This window comes from Rhinatrema bivittatum, chromosome 2 (genome assembly GCF_901001135.1).
Source record: "Rhinatrema bivittatum chromosome 2, aRhiBiv1.1, whole genome shotgun sequence".
Classification (NCBI taxonomy): domain Eukaryota; kingdom Metazoa; phylum Chordata; class Amphibia; order Gymnophiona; family Rhinatrematidae; genus Rhinatrema; species Rhinatrema bivittatum.
In genome coordinates this window covers 84521439-84533971 of record NC_042616.1, presented here as the reverse complement: position 1 = coordinate 84533971, position 12533 = coordinate 84521439, and the positions used below count along the sequence as shown (strand labels likewise).

The 12533-nt window shown below is 45.5% G+C and overlaps 1 protein-coding gene across 4 annotated transcripts in view; it reads right to left on the bottom strand.

The window, feature by feature from the left end:
* Positions 1–12533, bottom strand: part of GORASP1 (golgi reassembly stacking protein 1) — a 163355-nt gene that overhangs the window by 47551 nt on the left and 103271 nt on the right. For 3 of the 4 annotated variants that reach the window (XM_029588394.1, XM_029588397.1, XM_029588396.1), the window contains one exon: positions 8028–9589. In XM_029588394.1, coding sequence (XP_029444254.1) covers positions 9390–9589 — 200 coding nt within the window. In that variant the 3' untranslated portion in view covers positions 8028–9389. Of the gene's footprint in view, positions 1–8027; positions 9590–12533 lie in introns of those variants that run through there. The other variant, XM_029588395.1, reaches the window with a different exon arrangement.

Sequence of the window (12533 nt, the reverse complement as noted above, 5' to 3'; positions counted from 1 at the left end):
GCAGATCCACCTTATTGTAAAAAAACTTGATATAAGGTGGATGAGTCATCAGGGCTTGAAGCTTAATGATTCTGCATGCCAAAACGATCGCCACAAAAAATATGACCTTCCAGGTGAGCTACTTCAGCTCTCAGAAGTCTATAGTTCAAAGTGAACTTGCATCAACTGAGTCAATATCATGTTGAAATCAGGATGTTCTTGAAATACAATTCCTACCCTCTTTCCCCTCCTGGAACAGTCTTGTCTACATTGGCCTCTAAAAGGGGGGAGAGCTGCTTTTGTGTTCTACTGACACACTGATTAAGTGGGTTTTGGTGGGTGATTTGATGAGACACCCAATAGATACAATCTGTGGTCCTGTCTGAATTTAGCCACAACCAATGGTTTATGTAAAACCTCAGCTTCCCTTCAACAGGAAGATCCTCTGGCACAGATACCAGAATTCAGGCTCTGCTCTTCACATTCAGTCAAAATCCCATTCCAGGTTTTGGCTAGGATGCTGGCTGTGGCTTTGGGGTTCTCTGCTGCCTAAGATGGGCATGAAGACCCTGTTTATTGTTTTACGATTATTTATATCTTGCACTTTTCTCCAAATCAAGGCAGGAAACAAAATACCTTCATAAAATCACATATAAAATGACACATGACAAAAAGACAGATATCTGGCCGTAGATGATAGATCCAATGTATGCGCACGTCAGTAAATTGTCCTTCTGTGAAATAGAAGCATCAGCTCAACCAATTGCTAATCTGAAGGCATAGCCTTCAAATGCCATTTTAAACAACATGGTCCTTAGCCCTTTTTTTTAAAGGTCTGTGTACATACTGACATACAGAGATGTTCTGGTAAAGTGTTCTAAAATAAAAGAACCCAACACAAAGAATGCTCTGTCTTAGGTTTCTGTCAGATGAGTCAACTGTGAAGATAGAACTTCCAATAGGCCTCATTGCTGATCAAGTACTTAGAAGAAAATGTCTTCTCAGCTGATGGAAATGTCTCCTGGTCCCTCGATGTTGATTCCTCCAATATTGATGGGCCAAATGTATGATACTCAAAATGCTTTTGTATGAGGAACTATTCCCTCTGGGGTTATGGTTGCACAGAGGTGACCCACCTGGATGTAGTGGTGGGCCAGCAGGCAAAAGAAATATCTATCATGGGGGATCCATGAGAGAGATTATCTTTTTGCATGGGGGAACTTTTCAAAGCAGCTGGTTTTCTTCTCCTTCTGGGTCATTAGTTGAAAAACGTATATAGCGAAATCAAATGACTAAATGTCAGGAAAAAAACCATGATTGCCACTGGATTGATGTCGCAGTACCTTTGCACCAAGTGGCTGCCAAAAAAAATGAAAACTTACAAACATGCTCAAAAACTTACCTAAAGGTGACTAAAGGGGTGAGAAAAGACAGGGAAGCTCCACAAAGGATGAATCCTGCAGTCCTGGGAAGAAAACATTCTCTAACAGTAAAAGAGAAAAAGTCCCCTACTAAGAACATAAGAACTTGCCATGCTGGGTCAGACCAAGGGTCCATCAAGCTCAGCATCCTGTGTCCAATCCAAGTCACAAGTACCTGGCAAGAACCCAAACATACCGGTGGGTTGCTTGGAAAAGATGAGACTGAAGGGTCCCCAATGTGGAGGTTTAGTAGGGCAATTCTAGAAATTCTGAAATCAAACTTCCATGCCAGGCTCCATCTGATGATGTCACCCATGTGAAAGGACTGCTATCCTGCTTGTCCTTAGAGAAGTGTTTAGAGTTGGTGAAAGCTGCATGGAACAGGGTTTCTTGTTTATATTGGTACAGTGCTACATATATTTAGTAGCACTACAGAATTGATTAATAGTAGTGACAACAGCTTCTTCTCCTTAGTCCCTCCCATTATGAATCTACGTAATCGAGGGTGTGTGGGGGGGGGGGGGGGGGAATGGCAAACCTGTGGTGGCCCTTATGCAGGCCTGAAAACAGCTTGAACAGCAAAGTCAGGGAAGAAGATCTTTTAGAGGACACAGCTATAGTGAAAAGTACATTCCTTTCACTGAAAAACAAAAAGGGGTGAAATTATAAAATATTAAATGTGTTATGAGAAGATGAGAGGCCTAGGAATAAGATTCAAAAGATGAAGCAACAGAACTGAGCAAGTGGCAAGTTGATATTTTGAATTGAGCTAGTAATGCTGTTTCAAGTTGTATGCAAAATAAAAACAAAATGCTGTATAAAATTAACTCAAGCACTGACAAGTCCACAATGCATTCCAGTATATTTAAAACTAATTATACTGAAACACGAACACCTTTCAGAGGTTTAGAAGTAAAAATTCTCTAAACTAACAGCATCATTAAAATGTAGCTATCTATGTGTGGGTAGAGTGTCTCTAGTACACAGCTTGTTAATTCAAATACCATTCACCGCTTCCAGATCTCCAAATACAATAATACAGTAAATCATAACCATATTAAAATTAACCAGGCATAATTAAACATAAATGTTAATATGTTTTTTTCTTTTAAGGACTGGCCTGATGGCTGAATGGCAATGTTGTGCACTGCCATGCAGAGTACCTGGTGGGCTGGGGCTGTTGCGGAGGCAGTATTCACAGTCCCTGGGAGAAGGCACTCTCAGGCATCATTTAGTGACCACACTCTGGGTAGCCAAGTTTCCGAAGGAACCAGCCAAGGACTGCCATTGAGATGGCTAGGAGGGCGATGAAAGCCCTGGGCAATTGTCAATGAAGGCTCATGGTGGCATAGCCAGTACAGGTCCTGTTCCAAATGAACTGAAGTCCAAAAGGAGCAGGAGGAAACTGCCAGGCCAAAAAAACCTGCTTTTTCTCTTTAAAATTAATTGCAAAAAGATTAAATTTTCCATAAAAAAATTCCTTATATATTATTTGAATAAAAGACCTACTTTAAGCATTGTCTATCTACTATGCCTCTCTATTTATATAGTCTCTCTTTTGACATACTCTTTCGTTTCTTTTTCACTCCCCAAATTATGAAAAGAGAGGGAACTCTGGAGCACTATGACAAGCCAATTTACTTTTATGCTTTACTACACTGGCTCTGTTCAGCATATCACTTCCCCCAGCAGATATAAACAGCCCAGCAGGCAGGAGAAACACAAACCCCAAATTATACAAAATAGTGACTTAAAAAACAAATTTCAGCCACCTTATAATGCTTATCTGCTATCTCTTGGATTCCTTTAAAGTAGAAGAGGAGGGGGAGGCAGGGAAGGGTGGGAGTGGGTGTTCCTGGCAAAGTGATTCAATGACAATGATGTGTATTGCCATGCTGGATTTGATTCTTGGGTTCAGCTTATGCTCTACACATTAACTGAAGATGGGGATGCTACAGAAGCAGTATTCACAGCCTTAGGGAGTCAGGGCAAGGGGTTGGAGAGGAGAGAGCAAAAACCCAGCTAATGCACAATGACAACTCCTATTGGTCAGACATGGGATTATATGTACCAGAAGGAGCCATGGACTGGGGGTCTGGCCATGGCCCGTTTCTATGAAAGCTGTGCTGGACAGGAAGGGGATAAAAACAGGGCAAACCTCCAGATAGTTCTGCTTGAAGGTTCATGGGATTATAGCCCTAGTAAAGGCTGGTTCCAATTAAGCTGGAAGGAAAGGAAGAAAATTGCTGAGCCTGAAAATAAAGAAGGAGAATTTAGGGGACAGATCTGCTTTAGTTTACAGTTCCCAACTTTGGTCCTGAAATATTTAACTTTCTTCAGAACTCTCCACCAAGCTGTAAGGCACAGTTGCTTACCTATAACAGGTGCTCTTCTAGGACAGCAGAGTTTTAAACCTCACACATGAGCGACATCATCAGATGGAGCCTGGCACGGAAAACATCTGTCCAAGTTTCTGGAAACTTTGGCTGGCACACCAAGCATGCCCAGTATGCCACTATTCCTGCATCCACACGGGGACTCTCTTCAGTTGTGTACGTAGATATGAGAAAAAAAACTAACCAACCAGAAGAACCCAATTCCGCGGAGCAGTGGGCGGGTTTCATGAGGACTAACATCCTGCTGTCCTAGAAGAACACCTGTTACAGGTAAGCAACTGCGTTTTCTCCTAGGACAAGCAGGATGGAAGTCCTCAAACATGGGTGAATCCCTAGCTATAGGCTGGACCAACAGTCACCAAACCAGGTGCCAAGGGGCACAACAGAGGTTCTGGTAGTAACCACAGGGACACCCTGAAAAAAAGCCAGGGGCCCACGGTAGAAGAGTTGAGTTCACAGCTGAAAGAGGTTTCTCAGGACAGATTGGCCAAACCTGCTATCCCACCGGCCTTCCCTGTCCAGACAATAGTGCGCAGCGAAAGTGAGAAGAGAACTCCATGTCGCAGCCCTGCAGATCTCTCCCAACGAAATTGCATGCAAGCAGGCCATGGATGCTGCTATGGCCCTTATGGAGTGCACCATGGCATGGCTGTCCAGATGCAGTCCTGCCTGGTCATAGCAGAAAGAGTCACAGTCTGCTAGCCAGGTGGAAAGAGTCTGCTTAGTAATGGCCCTGCCCAGCCAGTTAGAGTCAAATGAGATAAACAGCTGGGTGGACAGCCTCTGGTATATCCTTAGGCGCAAGTGCTGGGGGGGGGGGGGGGGGACGACCATGGGCCCCAGAAGTGTCGGGCGTAGAGCTGAGGGACCTCGAGGTGCAGATGGCACCAACGGGCCCTCATTTCCCAAGGAATCCCCCACGAGGACCAACTCGGATCACCAAGGAATCGCATGGCACCAATATCAACTGCTTGGGAGTTGAGGAGGACATCGAGGTGATCCCAGGGCAGGTGGAAGCACTAGGCGAACTAGGCAATCACCTAGGGTGCCACAGGTTTAGGGGCGACCCAGCAGCCACCTACTGCTTCCATCAGACCTGCTCAGAATTGTGAAAAACTTTTGTCCTGATTCTTGACACTGGTGGCAGCTGCAGGACCTAGGCCAGCGATTCTCAACTAGTGTGTTGCGTGCTAGTCGCAGCCGGCAGGGCCGAAGAAAAGAAGACCGTCACTGCTAGCTGCCGCCAGAGACCAGGCCTGCGGGGCTGAAGAAAAGAAGATCGGCGCAGCCAGCTGCTGCCGGATACCAGGCCAGTGGGGCCGAAGAAAAGAAAATCGGCACAGCCAGTTGCCACCGGAGACTAGGCTGGCAGGGGCCGAAGAAATAAAGACCGGTGCTGCTAGCCGCCGCCAGAGACCAGGCCGGCGGGGGCTGAAGAAATAATGACCGGCGCTAACTGCCGCCAGAGACCAGGCTGGAGGGGCAAAGAAATAAAGACTGGTGCTGCTAGCTGCCAGCGGAAATCAGGCTGGCGGGGGCCGAAGAAATAAAGACTGGTGCTGCTAGCTGCCGCCGGAGACCAGGTCGGTGGAGCTGAAGACGATCTGTTCAGCTGGGGGCCTTTGTGTGTGTGTTTGAGACCGGAAGGGTGCTTCTGTGTGTGTGTATGTGAGAAAGGAATGGTGCTTCTGTGTGTGAGACAGGGAAGGTGCTTCTGTATGTGTGTGTGGTGTATATGTGAGTCAGGGAGGTTGCTTGTGTGTGTCAATGTGTGTGTGCGAGAGAGAAATGGAGCATGTTTTTGGCTGGCTGTGGCTGTGAGAGAGAGGGGGCATGTGTGTGATTGAGCCTGTTTGTAAGTGAGATAGAACATGTGTGTGATTGAGAGCTTGTGTGTAAGTAAGAGAGAGCGAGAGCATTGTGTGATTGAGAGAGACTGGCCAGAGAGGTGATGTGTATATGTGTGAGAAAGACTGATCAGGGAGATGACGGAATGTGTGTGCTTGTGTGTGTGCGAGCGAGAGAGAGAGAGACTAGTTGGGGAGATGATTGGTGTGTGAGAGACAGAAACTGGTCCTGAGGGTGGGACTGGTGTGTGTGTGTGAGAGAGAGAAGAAACTGGTTGTGGTCCGTAAGGAAGAGGACCGTGAGGAGAGCTTCAGCATCTACTGCTGCTTCTGGTGTGGCCTGCAAGGGAAAGGATTAGGAGAACTGCTGGAGAGGGTAAGTAAAGGTGGCTTTTAGTTAATTTTTCTTGATTGACTACTATTTTAATTATTGGGTAGTATATGATGTGTCTGCTGTTTTGAAATATTTTATTGGTGTTTGGTAAAGCTTTCAAAATGTGCATGAGTCTTTAATTATTGGATAATCTATTCATAAGCTGTTTTGAAATTATTTTATTTGTATGATTTTACTATTATGATTAATGATTTATATATCTTGATTTTATTGACTGTTTCATGAGGAATGGTGAAATTTTTGGTTTTCAATTGTTGCACTGTATAGAATCTGGCGTGATGCATTTTACAGTTCAGTTTTTGTCTGCACATTTCTATTTATACTTTATGTGGCTTTATTCTGTATTTGGAGGGTTTGTGTTCTGCATGCAAAGACTGAGATGAAGCATTCTTTTAACATGTGGTTTCTCTGTAGGGATCTGTAGTAGCTTGGCCTGTTCTGTTTTCCTGATAGGAGGTGTATTGATATTTTAGATTCTGGTGTAATATTTGTGGTATTCTTTTCATAGGTAGGGATGTTATTTTTTGAATGTTGGCAGATAGTACTGTGTTGATACGGGAGGACCATGCCGAAATATATCACAATACCCTTGTACCGGCCCTGGGTGATCCAACAATGGTTCAAGCCCAGTCACAGCAGTCGGCATCAGCACGGGCACCAGCATCGGTGCATGCACCGGCCTCGAAGGCATTGGTGAAGGCACTGGTATTAGTGGTGGGGGTGCTGGCTCCCATTTGCGCAAAGCGCAATCCATCACCAAGCACACCATACACTCCAATTCCGCCTCAAATGCCTCCAATGAGAGGGGAGATTGGGCCCAACTACTCCTCAGAGTCCCAAGGAGGGTCGATGTCTGGCACCAGAACTGGTCTGGACGGCCCCAGACCAAGGACATCGAGGAAGGATGGGGCTTCCTTGTGTTGAGGCCACTTAGGTGGCAGAGCGACAACGCCATGGCCCTCACATGCCTGGTCCCATGCGCAGATGGGGACTGGTGCCGATGTTTGCGGGATCTCCCACGGTGCTTGGCCCGGTCTTTCCCTGGTGCAGAGGACAATGAAGACAATCCTGAAGTCTGGGATTTTGAGGACATAGAGACTGGCCGATCCCCAGTGCCCCCCTGCCCTGAGAGCTTCAGGGGAGGGGTGGTGACCGAGGGATCAAGGACCTTTGGTTCCCCTCGGTCCCTAGGCATAGAGGTCGCCAACAGCAGAGTAGAGGGCTCGGACTTGCCCGAGCCAAACACCTTCTCCATTTTGTCCAGCCTGGCCCAACGGCCCTTCGGGGTCATCTGGACACACAAGTCGCAGCTGCGGACATCGTGTGATGCCCTCAGGCCTAGGATACACACTTCATGTGGATCTGTTAGGGACATAGTCTGGGGAGCCCTTGGGGCATCGGTGAAAGCCCGAGGCAGCCATGAGGTGCCCAGAGTCTGGCAGAAACGGGAAAAGCGAAAAATACTCACCAACCGAGAAGAACCAGAGGGGACTGAAGAGAGATCCAGCGCTAGAAAAAGTAGGCAAAAAAAATCGCAAAGAAAAAACTCACGTTTTTCCCGACTAAAGAGCACATGCTCCATCTCCACGAGACGACAGCTCTGTGGAAAAGAAAGGACTGAAGAGAGATCCTGCGTGGATGCAGGGATAGTGGCATGCTGGGCACACTCAGTGTGCCAGCCAAAGCTTCCAGAAACTTTGATAGAAGTTTTCCGTGCCGGGCTCCATCTGAAGATGTCACCCATGTGCGAGGACTAACATCCTGCTTGTCCTAGGAGAAAGCTAACATTTTATAAACAGCGCTAATCTGTGCTTTATATCAAACAAGACAAATCAAACCTTTGGGAATCTAAAATAAAACATTTTAAAATTGCATTTCTTTTGACTAATAAAAGCTAAAATCATGAGAAAGCATAATTGCATTTCTTTTGACTAATAAAATTGCATTTCTTTTGACTAATAAAAGCTAAAATCATGAGAAAGCATCATTAAAAAAAAAAAAGTTTATTCCTTAAATTTTGTTCCCACTTTGCTTCTGCATCTAAATTCAGAGAAACTAAAGAAGGTAGGAGCATGATCTCGAGGAAGTTCATGATGTAACTTCTCTAAGCTGCACAAGCTGTGCCTGCTAGTGCTGAATACAAAATAATGGACCCTGGAGGTAAAGGCCACACCACAATCGACTTTTTCAAGATGACGACTTATTGCATGTGTGATAGATCTTTTCTGAAACTGAAATGACTACTGGGGTGATGGGGCAGCAAATCAGAAGTAAGAGAATAAAAAATGTTTGGAGGTGAGATCTGTTATTAGGACTAATTCTGAATAAATAAAAATAAATGTAATCACACCAGAGGAATAGGTAAGCTTCAGGAAAGAAAAAAGAAACGGTTCAAAGGGGACAACACCATACAAGGTGATACATGCAAAATATAGTTATGGCATGAGTGTGCTATTAGTATTGCTGTGCCTGCAGGTCTGACTGTCTGTCCATATGAAGCATGAATAAACCTAATTTCAGCTATGTATCTATAGTGCAGCTTTCAACTTGTTAATTTGACAGTGCTGTCTGACCCAGAGGTGAGCTGAAGCAAGGGCTCTGATCAGCTCCCATGCCCTGCATTAAGCCATGCATTAGAAAAATCCTAAACATTCAAGATGCGCTGCACACACAGACTATAAAGTGATTTTTTGCAGAAACATTTAGACATGGCACCTTAAAACTGCTGCTTTAATGTAGAAATGGGAAGCTGCACCATTCTATGCAGCCTCTTTGCTGTGTCCATGTCTGGGTTGGATGGCACAATGACAATATAAAAAATAGAATTTGTGTTTACAAGCTATATGGATCTCTTCCATTGGGTCCCTTTCCCCTCCACTGAAGTAAAGCAGGGCATGATGCTCTGCTCACACACACAGAGTAGTCTTTATATTGTAGCTCAAACAGACATTTAACCCCAATTTAAATGGAATCTCCACTGTGCCATCATCTTTGGCTTCTTTTTGTATGCAAATATTTAAAGTGAGCTGGATCATCTGAAGAAAGGACATACGTGGTCTTGAAAGGCTGTGCACTGAGAACATCTTTGGATTATTCTTACCTTATGAAAGTCATACAACCTGTCAATGAGCTGAACTAATTTGATAAGCAGGCAACACCCATAAATGCCCTCTAATATCTGATCAGACCAATACAGTTCTGGCAAATTATGTGCCACAGCTGCATACATTTTCAAAGAAATTAAAACAGTTAAGTAACCAAAACCAGAGTAGCTATCATCAGTAAAGGATCTAGATGCATAATTTGGGAGTTGTAGTGTTATAACACTGGATGGCAGTGTTCTCTCTTTCCACTATTCTTGTTCATGCGCATCTTCCTCTGTCTTAGGATTTGTTTTGTCCTCCTCAGCAACAAGCTCTAAAGCATGAGGTGCGTTTGTGGGAGCATCATTAGGAAGATGAGTGGATGACAGCACAGAGACAGGGGCCAATACCTGCTCCAGATCAAAGTGCAGGCCTGAGGCATCAGTGGAGCATGTTAAATGTTCATGACCTGAGGAATAAACAAATACATTAATTCAAAGTAATAATCCAACTTGTCACATCAGCAGTCGACTTTGGCATTTCTGACTGGGATAAGCTTTGATTTAAACTGGTAAATTATCTCAAGTTAGCACAATGCAGCACATTCACATTTCTGTAGAATTTGCTGCAAACCACGTCATTTTCTGAGATCAATATTCGGACACAGCCAGTTAAGTAAGTTAGCCAAACTAGACTGATACACCTAACTTATCTGGGATATTCAGTGGTGTGGCTGTGCCGCTGAATATACCCGGATAAGTTTAACATTAGCTAGGTAAAGATAATTAGCTAACTTTAGGACTGCTCAATAGCAGGTGTAAAGTTAGCCATATATCTTAGCCTGATAAGTTTTAATATTGCAACTTTTCCAGCTAATTTAGCCGGGTAAATAGCCCCTCCCAGAATGCCTTATTTTTATCTGGCTAGATTTTAGCCAGATAATGATCTATCTGAATAAAATCTAGCTGGATAAGAGGCTGGACATAGCGGGGCCGATATTCAACTGTCAGATAGACAGATAAGTCACTGATCCAGCTATCCAGTTAGCTGGAATAAAAGAAAATTGGTTCTTACCTGATAATTTTCGTTCCTGTAGTACTACGGATCAGTCCAGACCATGGGTTATGCCTCCCTTCCAGCAGGTGAAGACAGAGAAAAACTTGAAAGGCACCCTCACTTAACCTGGTATGCCTCCGCATCCCTTCAGTATACAGAGTATCAAAGCAGAATAATACTAGCAATGAATCAAGCAAGAGCAGAACTGCAAGAATGTATAAATATGTAACTTTCTTTCTTAGTATGCTGCAGTAACATAACCTGAATATGCGCGCGCGGACATTTGAAATACAAATCTCCATGTTACCCATTCCTAATCCTTGGGCGGGTGTCTGGACTGATCCGTGGTACTTCAGGAATGAAAATTATCAGGTAAGAACCAAATTTCTTTTCCCTGTATGTACCCAGATCAGTCCAGACCACGGGATGTACCAAAGCTTCCCTAAACTGGGTGGGACTGTGCGAGTCCCGCGCGCAGTGCGCCACTGCCAAAATCCCCGGGAGCCTGAACGTCCAACTGGTAGAGACAAGCAAATGTGTGGAATATCTTCCAAGTAGTCGCTCTGCAAATCTCCTGAGGCGATACCAACTGGGATTTGGCCCATGAAGCTGCCTGAGAGCGGATAGAATGGGCCTTCAGGCCCTCAGGAACAGGTCTGCCTTTGCAAATGTATGCAGAGGAAATGGCTTCTCTCAACCATCTTGCAATAGTCGTTTTAGACGCCTTATGACCCTTCCTGGGGCCGCTCCATAGGACAAATAAATGATCTGAGAGTCTGAAAGAGTTTGTGACTTCCAAGTAACTTAACAAGGATCGCCGAACATCTAACTGACGAAGCTCTCGTGCATGATGTACATCGTTTGACAAATTAGGAAAGGCAGGAAGCTCAACTGATTGACTTAAAATGAAAAGAGGATACCACTTTAGGCAAAAAAGATGGAACAGTTCGAAGAGACACCCCCGAATCAGAGATCCTCAAAAAAGGTTCCCTACAAGAGAAAGCCTGTAATTCAGAAATTCTGTGAGCTGACGTTATAGCCACAAAAAACACCGTCTTCAGGTAAGATCCTTCAACATCACCTCTTTAAGGGGTTTAAACAGCGGATCACACAATACGCGAATTAAGACTCCACGACAGGCACACCGGACGTACAGGGGGCTTCAAATGCCTTACTCCTCTGAGGAAATGCACCACATTGAGATGAGATGCACCGAGCTACCAAAGTGCCTAGGGCCGCCACCTGTACCCTGAGGGAGTTAAAAGACAAGCCCTTGGCTAAACCATTCTGCAAAAAGACTAACATTTGAGCAATCGTAGCATGTTGGGGAAGAATATCTCGCTCACGACACCACGTCTCAAAAACTCTCCACACCCTAATATGCGAGAGAGAGGAAGATGTTTTTCTGGCTTGAAGCAGAGTAGTGATAACTTCCTCAGAGTATCCTTTCTTCCTTAATCTCCTCCTTTCAAAAGCCAGGTCGCTAGACAAAAGCGATCTGCCTGGTCAAAACACATAGGCCCTTGATGAAGAAGATGTGGGAGATGGCCGAGTCGCAAAGGCTCGTCCACAGCCAGATTGATTAAATCCGCGAACCACGGGCATCAGGGCCATTCGGGAGCCACTAGGATCACCGTCCCTGGGTGGACCTCTATCCTGCGAAGCACCTTGCCCACCAGAGGCCAAGGAGGAAACACGTAAAGGAGAACAGAAGTTGGCCAGGGTAGTACTAGCGCATCGACCCCCTCTGCGCCGTGATCCCTTCTGCAGTTGAAGAAGCAAGGAGCCTTGGCATTGTCTTGCGTTGCCATCAAGTCCATGTGGGGAGTCCCCCACCTGTGAGAAATGAGATCCATTACTCTGTCCGAGAGCTCCCACTCTCCTGGATCTAAGCGCCTGTGACTTAGAAAGTCCGCTTGTATGTTGTCCTTCCCGGCGATGTGAGATGCCGCAATCAGCGCCAGATTTTGCTCCGCCCAAGCCATGTGCAGCTATGGCTTGACTTCTGGTGCCTCCTTGACGGTTGATGTAGGCCACAGTCGTCGCATTGTTGGATAAGACGCGAACCGCCTGATGGTGTAATTGAGGAAGAAAGTGTTGCACGGCCAAGCGAACCGCCCTGGTCTCCAGGCGATTGATCGACCATCCAGACTCCTCCGGAGACCAGCTGCCCTGCACTGAAAGATACTGGCAAATAGCTCCCCAGCCTGAGAGACTGGCATCGGTGGTCACCACTATCCAGTTTGGGACTTCCAAATCCACTCCTCGTGACAGGTTGTATGGGCAAAGCCACCATCCAAGACTGGACCTGGCGTGATCGGTGAGCGGCAGCGGGAATTGAAAATTCTCCGACTTAC